At 42.1% G+C, this 17,650-nt stretch overlaps 1 protein-coding gene across 1 annotated transcript in view; it reads right to left on the bottom strand.

Moving 5' to 3' along the window:
• Positions 1-17,650, bottom strand: part of LOC126235737 (acidic phospholipase A2 PA4-like) — a 201,564-nt gene that overhangs the window by 18,690 nt on the left and 165,224 nt on the right. Inside the window, exon 3 of the mRNA XM_049944521.1 lies at positions 11,263-11,495. Coding sequence (XP_049800478.1) covers positions 11,263-11,419 — 157 coding nt within the window. The 5' untranslated portion in view covers positions 11,420-11,495. The remainder of the gene's footprint in view (positions 1-11,262; positions 11,496-17,650) is intronic.

The following is a 17,650-nucleotide window of genomic DNA, read 5'->3' on the forward strand; positions in this document are numbered from 1 at the left end:
CTCTGCCTCGTGATGGCTGGGTGTTGTGTGCTGTCCTTAGGTTAGTTAGGTTTAAGTAGTTCTAAGTTCTAGGGGACTGATGACCATAGATGTTAAGTCCCATAGTGCTCATAACCATTTGAACCATTTGAATTTCACTATCGTTGTCGTGTTTACAGTTAAAAAAATTATTTTCGTTCTTGCTTGGGGTATCGAATTATTTATTTTTAGAATTATTAACCGTGTCACATTAGTCAATGGTGAATAAAATTATCTAGAAGTGACGGCTATGTGTTTATAATTTGAACTGAAACACAGACAAACGAAAAGGACTGTGCTAAAATTATTTTTGAAGCGGGAACGTGTGGGCGTGGTCGTGCGGTAACGTTCTCGCTTCCCACGCCCGGGTTCCCGGGTTCGATTCCCGGCGGGGTCAGGGATTTTCTCTACCTCGTGATGGCTGGGTGTTGTGTGCTGTCCTTAGGTTAGTTAGGTTTAAGTAGTTCTAAGTTCTAGGGGACTTATGACCACAGCAGTTGAGTCCCATAGTGCTCAGAGCCATTTGAACGTGTGGGTGTCGCCGCTTACATATCACTCGGGCAGCGAGCCGACTTTACTGTCGCACTTTGTTCAGGATCTAGACTATGGTGATGGTATAGCAACGAGAATTAATAACCACACTTGCCGAAAATGTATTTATTCTGCCAAATGAGTAAATGAACTAGAGACAAAAACGAACTCAGATCGCAATGTCCATTAGCCGGCGATCGCGGTAATTGTGTTTGCATAATAGTTCCATTTGAACAGCGATTCCGGAGGGTGACGAGTGCATCGGCCGGTAACGTGAGTGAGTGCAGGCCAACAGTGGACGCGCGTCCGGAACGAAACGAACCTTTTTCTCGCGATCACAGGGCACCGTGTATTTCGTAAAGGCGACGAAGCGAAGGCGGAAACGAACGGAAAGCGCCAAACAAACTTCCGTACGCGTCTGTAAAAATCGTGTGACGAGGGCCTCAAGTCGGGTAGACCTTTCGCCGGGTGCGAGTCTTTCAATTTTACGCCACTTCGGCGACTTGCGCGTCGATGGAGATGAAATGATGATGATTAGCACAACACAACACCAAGTCCCTGAGCGGAGAAAATCTCCGACCCAGACGGAAATCGAACCCGGGCCCTTAGGATTGACAATCTCTCGCGCTGACCACTTTTTTTTTTTTTTAATCTCATTTTGTTCGTTGTATTTGCTCGGTGCGGACGTCGCGAGACACCCGTTTATGTTCGTTATTGCTCGATTAACTCAGTTTTTTTTATTACAGAGGGCAGCTAACCCTCTGACCGAACACGCTGAGCTACCGTGCCGGCCCACTCAGCTACCGGGGGTGGACTACGCGTCTGTGAGGAGCTACGTTATTCTTCTTGCCAATTCGCGCCCGTGCGCGGCACATGTGGCCAGAATTTTGCCATATATGCACGCCGATGGATATGTGACGCAGCTAACTTGGGTCAGTTGTAAGCGGCTCTGGTACGATCACGCATCTTGGCTGCACGGCTGCCACTTTGGCCAACGTGACGAAAGCCCGGTCAGCCGGCGTATTCTGTTTCATCTCCGCAAGTAATTCTAAAAACAAAACTGAGATGGTGGAATATTCCCTCAATGTAAGAGGAAAGCAGACACTTTTTTTTTCTTTGCGCTATCTTACTATTATGATCTACTAACGTCTGCCCAAGAAGTAGTAGAATGTGTCGGAATCTGCTACACTCTTTGGATGCTTTGTTTGTTTGATTATCTGGAAATATTTTTCTGTTAACTTCTTCACAGTATGTCAGCCAGCATATTAGTGAGTCAGCTGCCGTGGCAATGACTATGAATAGAGATATTCCTCTTAATCGCTTTACATAATTTGATGCACTACCTCGGAGAACAAACGCTATTTATTAATTCGTTATTCCAGGTATTGTGTAAAGTTCTCAAATAACCTTACAATATTTCCAGAATGAATCCTGATATCTACGATGAAGAAAATGACAATGATCAGTCACTTACAGCTAGGACAGAGATCTGCTTGACAAGACAAAATGTTCAGGTGTCTCGCTGTCCATGTTGGCATCTCTTTGCTCAATTTAACAAAGCAAGTTTTATAAACAGGAGTAAAGTTTTATTTATGTCAACAATTTTATGTTGACATGGCCGTCTCACAGATGGCATTGCAGGTTACATACACCGTATCGCAATAGAACCACCTTCTAGATATAGTGCCATCATTCGAGAAAATACCAGACTTCTCTAGTAGTAAGCGGCTGGAACAATTCAAGCAGCGCCACGCGGAAGAATCGTGAAGTTCCCATTTGAATAGCGATCTGATAAGACGATTCTTTCTAAGCGCGTAATACGAACAAGTGCAAGTTAGTAATGTCTTAAGTGTTTACTGCAGGTATACGGCTTTAAGCGTGTAGTGATGTGTACTTCGATGACTAAAGTGTTACCGTCGACTGTTTACCGTCTAATAAACTTGCGTTATCATAGCTTACTAAAAAGCCTAAGGATGGAAAGAGAAAGTTTCACTTTTCGGATGATTGCACAAACGAGTGATCTTTTGTCAAGAAAGGATGTACTGATCAGGACGCGTTGTATGAGATTTGCAGTTGTTTCATCTCAGTAACTCACGGAGGTAAGGCAGATGTGACGCATTACAGTACTACGAAGAATCATACAAGTGGATTCGCAATAGCTTCGACATCAAAGTCTATTTATACGTGATTAAAGAAGATAGCCAGTAGGAACTGCTCTTTGCTGTTGTAGAATTAACAACTGCTTATAAAGTTGTAAAGCATCTTCAGTTCTCGTAACTGTACCGTAAATCTGACTGCTGCAATGTATCCTGACACCAAAGTCGCCGCCAAGCAGTCTATAGCCAAGACCATAGCTACTGCAATTGTTAAAGATATTGTCTGCCACACTCTGTATCCGAATGTATAAAACAATTACATGAAATTTCATTTTATCGCATAGGCACCGATGCATCGAACCACAAGGCTGAAAAGTTGTTTTCTTTACTGAAACTGATGGAATCCAACAGAAGCGTTTGAAGTTTGATTCACTGCACAACGAAACATCGGTGACAATTGCAAAGTTTTGTCTAGACACATGGAGACAACTGCAAATTCCATTAGATAAATTACTCACTTTTTGTGATGACAATACCAGTACAAACTTCGAAGGGCTTTATCGACGTGGCCAGCGGAATGTGTTTCATCAAATCAAAGAACTAGGAAAAAATGTAGAAGGAATTAGATGCCCTGCCGATTTCTCCACAATACTATATCAAGCGCTGCTGGAATCTTAACTGTCGACATTGAAATAATCCCATGAAAATATTTAATTATTTTTCAATCTATACTGCGAGGACACAGAAGCTGAAAGAGTTCTGCTTATATGTTGATGTCAATCATCAGACTCTTTTTCTCACTCGAAAACAAGATGGTTGTCGTTAATGCGCGTAGTTTAGAGAATTCTTAAGCTTTCGATTCCATAAAACAATTTTTTGTCGCCAAAGACAGGCCACCTAGAACAATTTCAGATTTTTTTTCGGTGGTCCGACCAGTGAAATTTATTTTACGTTCCTGCAGTCAGACTTGGTTCAGTTTAGAAAAAAAATATGAAAAGAGCGGAAAAGAATAAAGTATCGATAACTGAAAAAAGAAATATATTAATCGACGCTCAAAGATGTCTAAATGAAAGGAAGACTGCCACTTTTATTGGCGTGCAAATCAAGATGAATTTGAACAAATTAAAGAATGAGAACCATAATCAAGAAATAATTAATTTGATTTCGAATTTTGAGGAAGAGATGATGGCTTTCTAAACCATTTGATTACTTAGAGAAATGGGCTATTTCTCTTAATAAATATCAAGTATTTGATTGGATGGCGCTATCTGAAACTCCAGATTGGGTGATGATTGAAAACACTGTTATATGCCCGACTATAAGTAGTGTGAATATTTCAGGCGACAATTGTTTTCTGGAATATATGTATCTGAAGAGCTTTTTAGAAACTAAGAGTGACTCTGAAGAATCGAAGTCTAAACAGTTCGTGGAGGCAAGATGGATTTATTTTCTTAAGGAAACCGAAAATACTGAACGCAAATGCCAACTGCTAAAATTATGCGAGTATTTGTTTTCTGTTCTCACACACAACGCCACTATGGAAAGAGTATTTTTGCTGATGTCGGCCCAGTGGACTGATTACAGAAGTCAAGTGCTGCCAGGGACTGTGAAATCAATCTTACAGTGCCAGTTTAACTACAAGCTGACTTGCATGGAGTTTTATAAATATGTAAAAGAAAAAAAAAAGACTTGCTGTCCGAAAAATATGGTGTACCACTACTTGTTCCGCAGCGCGGGGTTAGCTGAGCGGTCTTCGGCGCTGCAGTCATGGACTGTGCGGCTGATCCCGAAGGAGGTTCGAGTCCTCCCTCGGGCATGGGTGTGTGTGTTTGCCCTTAGGATAATTTAGTTTAAGTAGTGTATAAGCTTAGGGACTGATGACCTTAGCAGTTAAGTCCAATAAGATTTCACACACATCACACTTGTTCCGCAACAAGTTCCGTGTAACTGTGTTCTAAGTAAAAAGTAATTATAATAAATTCATTTTTACTGCATTTCTACACCCCCATCTCAGAGTGTTCCGACGAGGTCCCAGCTAGATATGGCAACCCTAGATGTAACTGACAGTAGGAAATTACGAACGGTATGATAATCACACATATGTAATACTGTTTATTGCTTTCTGCGTTTTGTTTGCAGAGAAGATGATTGATTTTGCAATTGTATGCAGTAACCTTGACTACAGCTGAATGATGTGAACACTATTAGTTAAATTTAACACGAAACTATGGAATTAGATGTCAATAACACTGTACTAATAACATACAAACAATTGTTTGGTAGCAAAAGTTCCGTATACTATAAAAACAAATATTGACGAGTGAAGCAAATGAATTAATAGAAATAATCAACTAAATAAATGTGAACGAATTTGGGATCCAAAATTAATGGAGATTTAATTACCTAAAATACCGAATTTGTGAAGAAATAACGAATTATAATGAAAAAGCATTTAAATTTTGGAATATTAAGATGTCACTGAAATATGGGAGAAAATAAAAAAAATCTTGTAATATAAGAGACTTTGAATTGTTGCTTGCAGGTTTAAATTAAGTAAAAAGCAGTAGCAATTGCTATGATGTTATAAATGAGTATGCAGCAGAGGCCACTGAGGACTGTAAATTTGAGATGAGTGTACGATAACGCATTTTCGTCAAAATGCTGACTGTCATTTTTTAAATATCGTTTATTTTCAGTGCATTGTCCTCTCAGACTCCAAGAAAATTGTCTTAGAAACCAGGTTTAAGCGTTAAGACCACGGAGGACTTACACTTGCCGACTGTGACATCATTAGAAGCGACAGACGATGGATGAGGAGGGGTAGCTATGCTTGTGAGAAAAATATGTTTTACGATGTTCTTGAATGTAACTGCAACAACCAAGACAAACAAGCCGCAGAAGTATCTTCACGAATCTCAGAACCTGACCTTAATATACTGGACTGACTAACTACAAGCCATCTGACACGCTCCTATCAGGCGCTAGTATGACATCCCAGTTACAACACTTTGGCCATGCACTGCTTGTGGTGGGGGAGTCTCCCACAATTAGAGACATCTGAAGATCTACACTACTGGCCGTTAAAATTGCTACACCAAGAAGAAATGCAGATGATAAACGGGTATTCATTGGACAAATATATTATACTAGAACTGACATGTGATTACATTTTCACGCAATTTGGGTGCATAGATCCTGAGAAATCAGTACCCAGAACAACCACCTCTGGCCATAATAACGGCCTTGATATGCCTGGGCATTGAGTCAAACAGAGCTTGGCTGGCGTGTACAGCTTCAACACGATACCACAGTTCATGAATGGTAGTGACTGACGTATTGTGACGAGCCAGTTGCTCGGCCACCATTGACCAGACGTTTTGAATTGGTGAGAGATCTGGAGAATGTGCTGGCCAGGGCAGCAGTCGAACATTTTCTGTATCCAGAAAGGCCCGTACTGACCTGCAACATGGGGTCGTGCATTATCCTGCTTAAATGTAGGGTTTCGCAGAGATCGAATGAAGGGTAGAGCCACGGGTCGTAACACACCCGAAATGTAACGTCCACTGTTCAACGTGCCGTCAATGCGAACAAGAGGTGATCGAGACGTGTAACCAATGGCACCCCATACCATCACGCCGGGTGATACGCCAGTATGGCGATGACTAATACACGCTTCCAATGTGCGTTCACCGCGATGTCGCCAAACACGGATGCGACCATCACGATGCTGTAAACAGAACCTGGATTCATCCGAAAAAACGACGTTTTGCCATTCGTACCCCTAGGTTCGTCGTTGAGTACACCATCGCAGGCGCACCTGTCTCTGATGCAGCGTCAAGGGTAACTGCAGCCATGGTCTCCGAGCTGATAGTCCATGCTCCTGAAAACGTCGTCGAACTGTTCGTGCAGATGGTTGTTGTCTTGCAAACGTCCCCATCTGTTGAGTCAAGGATCGAGATGTGGCTGCACGATCCGTTACAGCCATGCGGATGATATGCCTGTCATCTCGACTGCTAGTGATACGAGGCTACTGGGATCCAACACCGCGTTCCGTATTACCCTCCTGAACCCACCGATTCCATATTCTGCTAACAGTCATTGGATCTCGACCAACGCGAGCAGCAATGTCGCGATACGATAAACCGCAATCGCGATAGGCTACAATCCGACCTTTATCAAAGTCGGAAATGTAATGGTACGCATTTCTCCTCCTTACACGACGCATCACAACAACGTTTCACCAGGCAACGCCGGTCAACTGCTGTTTGTGTATGAGAAATCGGTTGGAAACTTTCCTCATGTCAGCACGTTGTAGGTGTCACCACCGGCGCAACCTTGTGTGAATGCTCTGAAAAGCTAATCATTTGCATATCACAGCATCTTCTTCCTGTCGGTAAAATTTCGCGTCTGTAGCACGTCATTTTCGTGGTGTAGCAATTTTAATGGCCAGTAGTGTAGTTTCCAGCCATTTCAAACTAACACTGTGCTTTACTGAAGCCATTGTAGATGCTGTTCCTCAGTAGAACCCGCTTTGGATTATAAACAGAGCCAGTCCTGTGTTGTGGGATACTGCAAGTGAACGAACGTGAGGAAGCATTTAGGAAATGTATGAGCCATAATACCCAACAAAACCAAATCAGCCTGCAAAAATACAAGCGGAAACCAAGAGGATTTTGAGAAATAAGAAAAGGACAGGTTGGAAAAACCTTTGAAATGCTCTGTCCAAGGACACTACAAGGTCAAGTGTGTGCTAGAAGATGAAGAGCTTCTAGAAACCCTCGATACTTTGTCTTTACAATTCACTGCCTACGAGTTGCGTTATGGAACAAATGTTACATAAGAAATCACCTCCCTTCGTGAAACACCCGCCTAGCACAGAGGATCCAAATCCCAAAGAGTCAGCCTCCTCTACAGCCATTCTCAGCAGTCGGGCTGCAGAGAGATTTCTCCTCTGGTAAAAATACTACTCCTGACCTAGATAATATCCATTACAATGTGCTGTCACTTCTGCCATATGAAGAACAATATCTACTCCGTTTTTACAATAAAATGTGCTCTGAACATTACAACAAGGAGCCCCTACAGATAGGCAGGGCATACCTGTGCTCAAACCAGGGAAGAACCCTGATTCGGTGGCGTCGTACCAACCCATATCATTACTACAATGTGACTATCAAGTGTTGGAAACAATGGTAAAATTCCAGTTAAAATGGTGGTTTGACTACCATGACCTATTCCCTAGTAATCAGGCGGATTTCGCAAACAGAAAGCTATTGAAAGTCTTCTCATGCATCTGGTTTGTAACATACAGCTCTTTTTTATCCGAAACACGTAACTACCAATTTTGTTTCTGGACCTAAGCAGCACCTACGATGATGTAGTGCTCCCATCGCTAGCTACAAAAATAATCGAACAATGCCTAGCCCACACACAGAACATTTTTTGTTTTTTCTCTCTGATTGGTTGCTACAGGTCGTACATGAAGGACGAGCGATAGGACCAAGAACTACAAGTGTGGAGTTGCCACAAGGATCTGTTTTGGTCCCTCGTCTGTTTAATATCTACACTATTGCCCTTCAAAAATGGCTCTGAACACTATGCGACTTAAACTCTGAGGTCATCAGTCGCCTAGAACTAAGAACTACTTAAACCTAACTAACCTAAGGACACCACACACATCCATGCCCGAGGCAGGATTCGAACCTGCGACCGTAGTGGTCGCTCGGTTCCAGACTGTAGCGCCTAGAGCCGCACGGCCACTCCGGCCGGCCATTGCCCTTCATAAGATACTCCTGGTGAAGGTGAAAGATTCGCAATATGCAGACGATGTATATGTTCACGTGGAAAGTACATCCCAAGAAGACTGCAAGTCACAAATTCCAACCGCAATGTCCGCGCTCCAACACTGGCTCACAAGAAACAGGCTGGTTACATCCACAGCTGAGTCAAATGCAACATAGTTTTCGAAGCACAGAACTAATATGCCAGTGGTAATAGCACTGGGTCCGTACCTCTTAACTTCGAAGAAAGTGTCAAATACCTCGGACTCTTCATCGGCCATAAGCTGATATGAAAGGCGCACACAGAATACGTGGCGGCGAAACTTGATGGTCGGCACAGCGCTGACAGATTACTGTACGATGGTAGTCCAGATATTGATTATGTGAGTGATTATTATGTATCTGCAACTGACAGTTACCTCAACAGAATTAATAAATGCCAATGTAAAGTGCTTGTTTGGCAGAAATATGCTCCCTGCCTACCAGTGCACTCTTGGTTGAAGCACATGTCCCTATTATCCATCTTCGCCGCTGGTATCTCTGCGCCAAATTTCTTCTTAAAAGCAATCAATATGCATCCAACAATCTGAAATCTGTCGCCTCAAACCAAACCGTACAGTACCTAACCAGACACTTCCCGATCATTAGAACTCTTCGTGCAGTAGTACAAGTGTATTTAAATACTCAGGAGAATTCAGGGAAGATCATTAGAGCATGTAGAGTCCATAGTTCTATCATCCTATTCCCACTGTCTGAGATGAACGTAATAACTGACATTACTTATGAGCATGAGGCTCACAACAACAGTAAAATTTGGGAACAGTTTTTAAGACAGTATCCGGAGGCAATAAACATCCGTGTTGACGGCTCCGAAATCAGTGACCCTGTCGGAAGTGCGTATTGCATACCGTATTTGCGGGAGCCTGGGCTATTCAAATTACCAGCAAGGTCGAGTATCATGGCTGCGGAAATTGTTGCTATACTGGAAGCACTTCGTTTCTTCTCATGGACGACAGCATCTTATTATCTGCTCTAACAGTATTTCAAAATTTCAGCACCTCTTGGAAACCTCATTAAATTCAGGTTTACCGACATATTGGACTCGACGCATGAAAAAGGCCATTACATTAGTTTCGCTCGGGTGGAAACACTGTGGGATCTTTGGCAGTGGAGTTGTTGAGTGGGTCGGTTCTAGGCCCAAGCGACACAAGTCTTCGCTTGGGGCACCAGAGGCACAACAACTGTAAGATTTCTGTACAGGACGTGTCGCAATTAGCAGCGGCTGCTTCGGGCGCCAAGTTGAGAGGGGCGCCCAAGTGCAAAATTTGTATACAGTGCTTATCAAAAATAGCGAAAACTGACAGGGGTGAAAGTGTACGACGGAAAGGGGGCGAAGAGGAAGAGGTACCAAGTCGTTTGTTTCGGAAAATGTTCTCGAACCGCACCTGGCTGTCGACTGCTTAGGCAAAGAAACTGCTGTGACAATGGCATACTACCTGCACTGCAATCCCAAGTACAGATTACCCGTGTATCCTACACAGACGCACGATAGAAGACTGCCATTTGGAATGGGAGGAAACAACAAGACAAAAAGGCAAGACGTACACAACATCTAAATAGTCTGTCCCCTATTACACAAAATCTCATACAAATTCTGTGTCTCGACACCTCCTCGCCTGTCTAATAACCAGACTCAAATTTAACTACGGATGTTTCCGTAAATATCTTCACAGGCTGCACATCATAGACACCTTTCTGCTCTTGTGCAGAAAAAGAGGACGCACGTTACCTTTTCTTTGGGTACCCGGCCTACAGGGAAGCACTACGACCCTTATACAAAAACTTGTAAAGCTTGCCAACCTGCGTTTGTTTACAACATAGAATCATGGATTTTCCACGCGATGTAGGGATTCTCTGTTGCCATAGTCATACGCATATAAGACCAACATATCGCTGGCAATTGCCTGTACAAAAGTTTTCTATTAAATTTTATTTTACATTGATATCCGTCTACAGGCTGTGCGAGTATGCAAACAGATATTCTAACGCTAATTTTCTGTCGATAATTGTATATTTTGTGTGAGTATAATCTGGCTGTATAGTGTAAGCTAAAGGCCAATAAACTAACTTAAAAAATTAAGAAATACAGGAGAAAAAAGCCTGGAGTGATTTTGATAATCAAAATAGAATTTTCAAAACTAAGTTACTGATTCGTGAAGAATTGAAAATTTACAGTCCTTTTTTATTAGTAATTTTGACTCCTGGCTGTGAGACATGGACAGTTCAAAGCTGAGGCTGTTCCGTGAGCAATGGGAACCAGCATGTTGGGAACAAATAGGAGAGACAGGTAAATGCAAATGAATCAAGGAACGAAGGAGAGTGGAAGTCATAATTATAACCACAATGAAAATGAAATGAAGATGGGGGACATTTACCCAGGCGAATGGATGATTAATGGACCCAAGAAGTTCTCTGCTGCATTCGAAAACCAGGAAAAGATCAAGACATTGACTAAATGGAAGGTGTATGTATGGCATTAAAAATATGCAACATGCTGTAAATGGCACTGCAAGAAAAGTCTAGAGAACAATTTTATCGAGACGTTAATGTTAAACAACTGAAGATGATTGATGGCAAAGATATAATAAATATTAGAGTTTAAAAATAGTTCTACTGATATTTTAAAAAATATGCCATAATCTAACACATTTTGATTTCAGCACTCAAATTTAGTTTTACATCATCGAGCCTATTACTAGGTCACACCTGCAATAATCGCAGTGTGCGTTGACAGGATGATACCTACACTCTCTAATCCCATCGTCGCTGTTCGTTACCTGGTACGACGCCGCTGAGGAGTGTGTGAGTAGCCTTGGAGATGCTTCGCCCTGTCGCCTCGGACTCCGGTGACAGCGATAGAGCTTTCAGAGATCCGTTTAACGCTGCTTGTGGCGGTGGCGGCAACGTCTCACATTCGTTCATCAACTGTTTCATCTCCCAGAATCTCACTTCTTCAGGAACAGCCAGCTCAGAAAGCGACGCTAGCGCTCCCTTTGCATCAATTGGCCTGCTGTAAACAGTGAAAGGAAACCTTAGCGCCATTCTTGCATAAAAAAACTGTGTGATTAAGTTTCACAAGTTGTATTATAATGACAGCAATCAGTCATATCTGTTGAAAGAGCGTTATTTACCTAAAACATGACTGGTAACGAACATTTCCGTCTCAGCTTCACATAGATTACATTAAAAGTGGATGATTCATACAGATCTTTAACCATTAATCTAAAAAGTTGTGTGATGAGTTCATAAGGTAACTGGGGTCAGTCTTAGTATAAATAACGTTAAAACATACTTCTGATGTACACAGTACATAGAGTCACGTGACACACTTCCGTAGCTGATGTCACTAGCGCACGCCCTCTCGAATGTTGCTGGTGGAAGAAATTTTCAAAGCTAGTATTTGGCCGGCAAGGGGACGAGATGTGATTGTGTAAAGTTGTAAAGTTACGAATCATCAGACTTTTGCACCAATGTACTGGGTTAAAACCCAAATTACTCAAACTTCAGTTCTCTGTTGTTTCTCATGTATATAAAAGTCCTTCCATCTACGAGGGTCATTCAATAATTAGAGAGACAAATTAGTCTGAAGAAAAAAGCGTTTATTTTTACAAAACAATACTTTTTCTACTTTACAACATAATCCCCTTGATCATTTATGCAAAATAGTTGAAATGGCTCTGAGCACTATGCGACTTAACTTCTGAGGTCATCAGTCGCATAGAACTTAGAACTAATTAAACCTAGCTAACCTAAGGACATCACACACATCCATGCCCGAGGCAGGATTCGAACCTGCCACCGTAGCGGTCGCTCGGTTCCAGACCGCAGCGCCTAGAACCGCACGGCCACTCCGGCCGGCGATCATTTATGCACTTGTTCCAACGAGTTACAAGCTTTTTTATTCCGGCTGCAAAGAACTCTTTATCTTGATGTTTGAACCAATTTCCCACAAACTTTTTCACGTCCTCGTTGTCCTGGAACCTCTTCCCACGTAAAGCCTCATGCAGTGCATCAGACAAATGGAAATCACTAGGTGCTAAATCAGGAATGTAAGGGGGATGAGGCAGTACTTCCCAGCTCATGTTGTCGATGGTTTTACGGGTTGCTTGAGCAATATGAGGGTGTGCGTTGTTTGTGTGGAGAATCACACCTCTCCTCTGATATCCACGACGTCTCTCCCTCATGGCTGGCTTCACCTTGTTTAAAAGCAAATCCGAGTAGTATTGGCTGTTCATTGTACGCTACTCTTCGAGATAACCACAAGAAACTGGACCGTCAGCATCCCAAAACACCGTCAACAGGACTATTCCTGCTGATGCTTGGATTTTGAATTTTTTCTTGACAGGTGAGTTGGTGTGCTTCCTCTCCATAGTTTGTCTTTTTGATTCTGGCTCATAATAGTGAACCCAAGTTTCATCACAGGTTAAAATTTTGTTGAGGAAGTGCTCACCTTTTCTTTTGTAACGTTCCTTTAGCTCTGTGCACATTCTCAACCTTGTTTCCTTATGTAGCCACGTCAACTCCTTCGGGACCCATCTTGCACATGTTTTGTGGTACTTCAGCTTGTTATGAACTGTACCAGTACTAACTTGAACCTTGTTGTTGTTGTTGTGGTCTTCAGTCCTGAGACTGGTTTGATGCAGCTCTCCATGCTACTCTATCCTGTGCAAGCTTCTTCATCTCCCAGTACCTACTGCAACCTACATCCTTCTGAATCTGCTTAGTGTATTCATCTCTTGGTCTCCCTCTACGATTTTTACCCTCCACTTGAACCTTATCAACTATAATTTCCACAGTCACATGGCGGTCGGCACGAATAATGTCATCAATTCGACTCTCAAGTGAGGGAGTTGAAACTGCAGCTGGTCTGCCAGGACGGTGTTCGTCAGTCACTGAGTCGCGACCATTTTTGACCTGCTCTACCCACTTCTAAAAATTTGCACGATTCATGCAACATTCACCATAAACGTTAGACATTCTGCAGTATATATTCACTGGTTTCTTGCCTTCAGCAAGCAAAAAACGAATAACACAACGTCGTTCAACTAATGTGGATATTTCAAGCGGCTATAAACAAAACAATGTTGATACATCAGCAGATCAGAGCTCATCCCAGTGATGCCAACTTAAAGCCATAAAAGTACCAAACTTGCCATACTAACAGTTTTATTCCCCAGACCAATTTGTCTCTTTGATTATTGAATGACCCTGGTAATACAAGAAATGGAATTAGTTCTTTTTGCAGATGACACTAGAACTGTAATCAATCGAAACATACATACAATAACGGGAGACATGGTGAATAATGTTCTTTAAAGTACAGGGTCGTTGTAACTAAACTTTCGCTACTTGAGTGCCTCCCCCCCTCCGCATGAAAAACGAATGACAATGATCGTGGAAGCATTAGTAAGAACATGCGCAAGAGAAATAACGAAAAAAATTAATTTTGACGGGAGAGGGTAACATTTGTTAATTGCATACCATGTTTACGTTCCAGGTTACAAACGTTGCTCAGTGTGACGACCATCTGCATCCGAGACAGCCTAGATCCGCAATACAGATGGTTCTACTGCTGCCCGAAACAACGGTGGACCATGGAATGTTCAGCTGTCGTGACACAGTTCGTGCACTGCTTGAAGAGCGCACTTTGCGTCCAGCATTCTCAGCCATGGAAACAATAACTTCTGCAATCTGTGGCGCAATTGGCCGTCGGCCTCTCCCAGGAGCAGTTCCAAAATCGCCAGTTAATTCGACCTTCCGGGTTGTTCAACCCGGTGCAGAAAGAAGACCTCTCCGTATTCCTTTCATGCGTTGGAATTCGCGAAGAACAGCAGCACTACTGCTGTTAATTTGACAAAACAGGTTTACGACTGAGGCCTTTTCTGTCCAGACCTGCATCCATTGTCCGCAAATACAGTGCAATAATGCACACTGCTTGTGTTTCAGCCCTGCGTCGCCGCACCATTACCGCCGCCTGATGACAAGTCATGACTCTAACACTGCTAACAACGCAAACCCTGCAGGGCATTCTGACCATCACTCCTATCAAGTTGGGTACCAATAGGCAAACAGTTTTCCGTCTGGACTGACTCAAGTAGCGAAAGTTTAAATATAACCGTCCTGTATCGTTGATTAGTTTTCTGCAAATGGTATGGCTTTAAATTCCAAAAGGACAGTACACTTAGTTCTGCACATCTAGAGGTGCAACACCAATGAGAAATGAAACACATGGCAGGGAAATAATAACGACGATGATGATGATTTATGGCGGAGGGCGCTAAACAGCAAGGTCATCGTCGCCCTTAGAGTGGTAACTTAACAAATTTTTCGTGTCCTTATAAATGACAATTTAAAGTGAAAAAAAAACACTGTATTGAACTCCTAAAACAACTCAGTTAAGCCACGTTTGTATTTGAATCATTGCAATTCTTCGAGAGAGATAAATCAGTAAGTCAACACATTTGGCGTATTTTCATTCAGTAATGTTTTCTGAGGTAATTCATTTTCAAGAAAAAAACTTTTCATTCCTTAAAAACATGCTGTACGAATAACGTTTGGTGATTACCCCTAGTCATCTTGCAGACTTATGTTTAAGGAGTTAGGCATTTCGACTACTGCTTTATGGTACATGTATCCCCTCATGACGTTTGTGGTAAATAACTCACTACAGTTCAAAAGAAGCCCATATAGGGATCAACAACGCTGCCACGCAAATTCTTAATCATGTGGTCAATGATATAAAATGTCTGACAGAGGGCAAACTTAAATCTGGAAACAACCTGAGAAAGTTTATCCTTGACAGCTCCTTCTATTCAACAGAAGAATTTATATTTATGTAATATGTAAAAAATGGTGGGTAGGAATTACTAATTTACATACATATATATATATATAAAGAGCTTGTAAATGGTCAGCATGGGGCCATATTTATATAGAAACTAGCTGAGTGCTCGGCGTTGTCCGTGTATGTTTTTATTTCACTATATTAGTCCATCTCTTCTTTCCCCTGCTCTCTTCCTTCCTCCTCTCGCTGCCCATCTCCGCCTTCCACCTTTCTCCTTCTATCGCTTTCTCTTACCTTTCTGTGTCCATTTGTTCCCGTTCTGCCCATCTGCCCCAATATGAAGTTGCTGGTTCTTACACTCACTGTATTTCTTTCCAGATAGTAAGTAATATATGTACCGAGTTTGGTTGAAATCGATCCGGGGTTTTTGGAGGAGCGTGTTATCCGTGGCTTTTCCCACGTACGCACATATATTTCACGTATATTTAACATATTTCACACATATTTCACCTGTATTTATAACGAATTTTGCCCTGCGATCTCGCTTTCACGCAGCTCAGTGCTTAATGACGGCTCCTGAACTATGTGTCCGACAAGGATATAATTTTGTAGATATACTGGATACTGTCTATGAAATGTGATGCGAATAGAGTTAATAGTAAAGAAGTGAAAAATTGAAAGGTCATGCATGATGCGGCAGTGTTTCACGCATCTCAGTGTTTATGACGTTATATCTCCTGAATTGTGTGTCGTACAATTATATATTTTTGCAAGTACATTCAGAGGTATATTAGAATATTGTCTGCAAACTGTGTTGCACACACAGTTATTAGTAAAGAAGTAATAAATTAAAAGGTCATGCCTGATGCGGCAGTTTTACTGCATTAACAGCGAAAATGAAGTTAACGATAAACTTTTTTGTCTTTTATCATTTTGTGGGGGGCGTCCGAGAGAAAAAGTCTCGGAAACGTTTAAAATATGTGTAAGGTTTGTTGCAAGTCAGTAAGTGCTCTTATTCTCAAATACTGGATGAAAGTAGTCTGCATATCTGTGCATCGGGAGTTATGCTTCTTTCTCAGTGCCATCCCTCTGGGATGACGTTTGCTTTGTAGGGTGCTCAATTGCACGCTCATTAGCGTCCGAACAAAGTCCCATTTTTTTACACAGTCCAATTTTTACACAGTCCAATCTAGCCAATTTCACGAATGATAATGATGATGATGATGAAATGAGGAGGACAACACAAACACCCAGTCCCCGGGCAAAGAAAATCCCCAACCCGGCCGGGAATCGAACCTGGGACTCCGTGATCCAGAGGCAGCAACGCTAGCCACTAGACCCGTGCTGCGGACCACCTCTCTGGGAGGTAGGCTGTTCTTCACCCACAGTGATTCTTTCAAAGAGTAAGAGAGATGTGTACCAAGTTTGGTTGAAATCGGTCCAGTGGTTTAGGGTTAGATGTAGAACATAGATACATACATACTACACATACACTTTTGTACTATGTATAGATCTATCATAAGAATGTCAAATGACTCGTTCTACATAATTAATATCGATTACACAAATGATCCCTGGAACGTGAAATTAAATAACGAACTAATTAACTTCACAGTTTATCGTGGAGTGAATGCATGGTGTTAACGCCTCTCGGATAACGACGTTAAGCCCGGCGGTCCCATCGGTGCTGTTCAAGAGGGGATATGTGCCGGCACCAGATTTCAAACTCTCCCTTTTCTCATCATCATCATTTCAACGCACTGTACACACATCCATTAAAGTCAACAACAGTCAACAGATAAACTTACGACACAACTCTCACACACCGGAGGGAATGGAGGCGTTGTGCGTGGAGGAAGAAACATTTTCCCTGTCACGCGGCCGAACCTAGCCCTCTGTGTCTTCTAGACAACAACGCCGTACAACTCTTTCTTTATTTGAGTCAAATGTGATGGAAGAGTATTATTTGTGTAAGGCCCGATCGTTGTCGAGCATTTACTTCTCAGTTTCACATAAATTACATACAGCGTGGATACTTCATGCAGGTGGTTACGAGTATGGTCCCAGTACACGGCAGATTAATCTAGAAATATTAGAAGTTGTTTTGATAGATTGTACTGTAACTGAGGTCAACCTCACATTAAAAAAATAACGTCGAAATTTGCTACCGAAATAGACTATGACGAGTGATGTCAGGTTGTACAAAGACGTAAAAGATAGTGTTGGCAATGAGTTAGGATTTGTCGATCAGACTGCTGAAGCCAATGAAAACATCATCGCTCACGGTCTTCTGAGAACTATTCCGTTCGCGTTAGTCAACATTAACTTCAATCTGGCTGATAATGTGTACGTGAAGGATGATGAGTACTGTCATCGAGAAA

Source organism: Schistocerca nitens, chromosome 1, assembly GCF_023898315.1.
Source record: "Schistocerca nitens isolate TAMUIC-IGC-003100 chromosome 1, iqSchNite1.1, whole genome shotgun sequence".
In the NCBI taxonomy this organism is placed as follows: Eukaryota; Metazoa; Arthropoda; class Insecta; order Orthoptera; family Acrididae; genus Schistocerca; species Schistocerca nitens.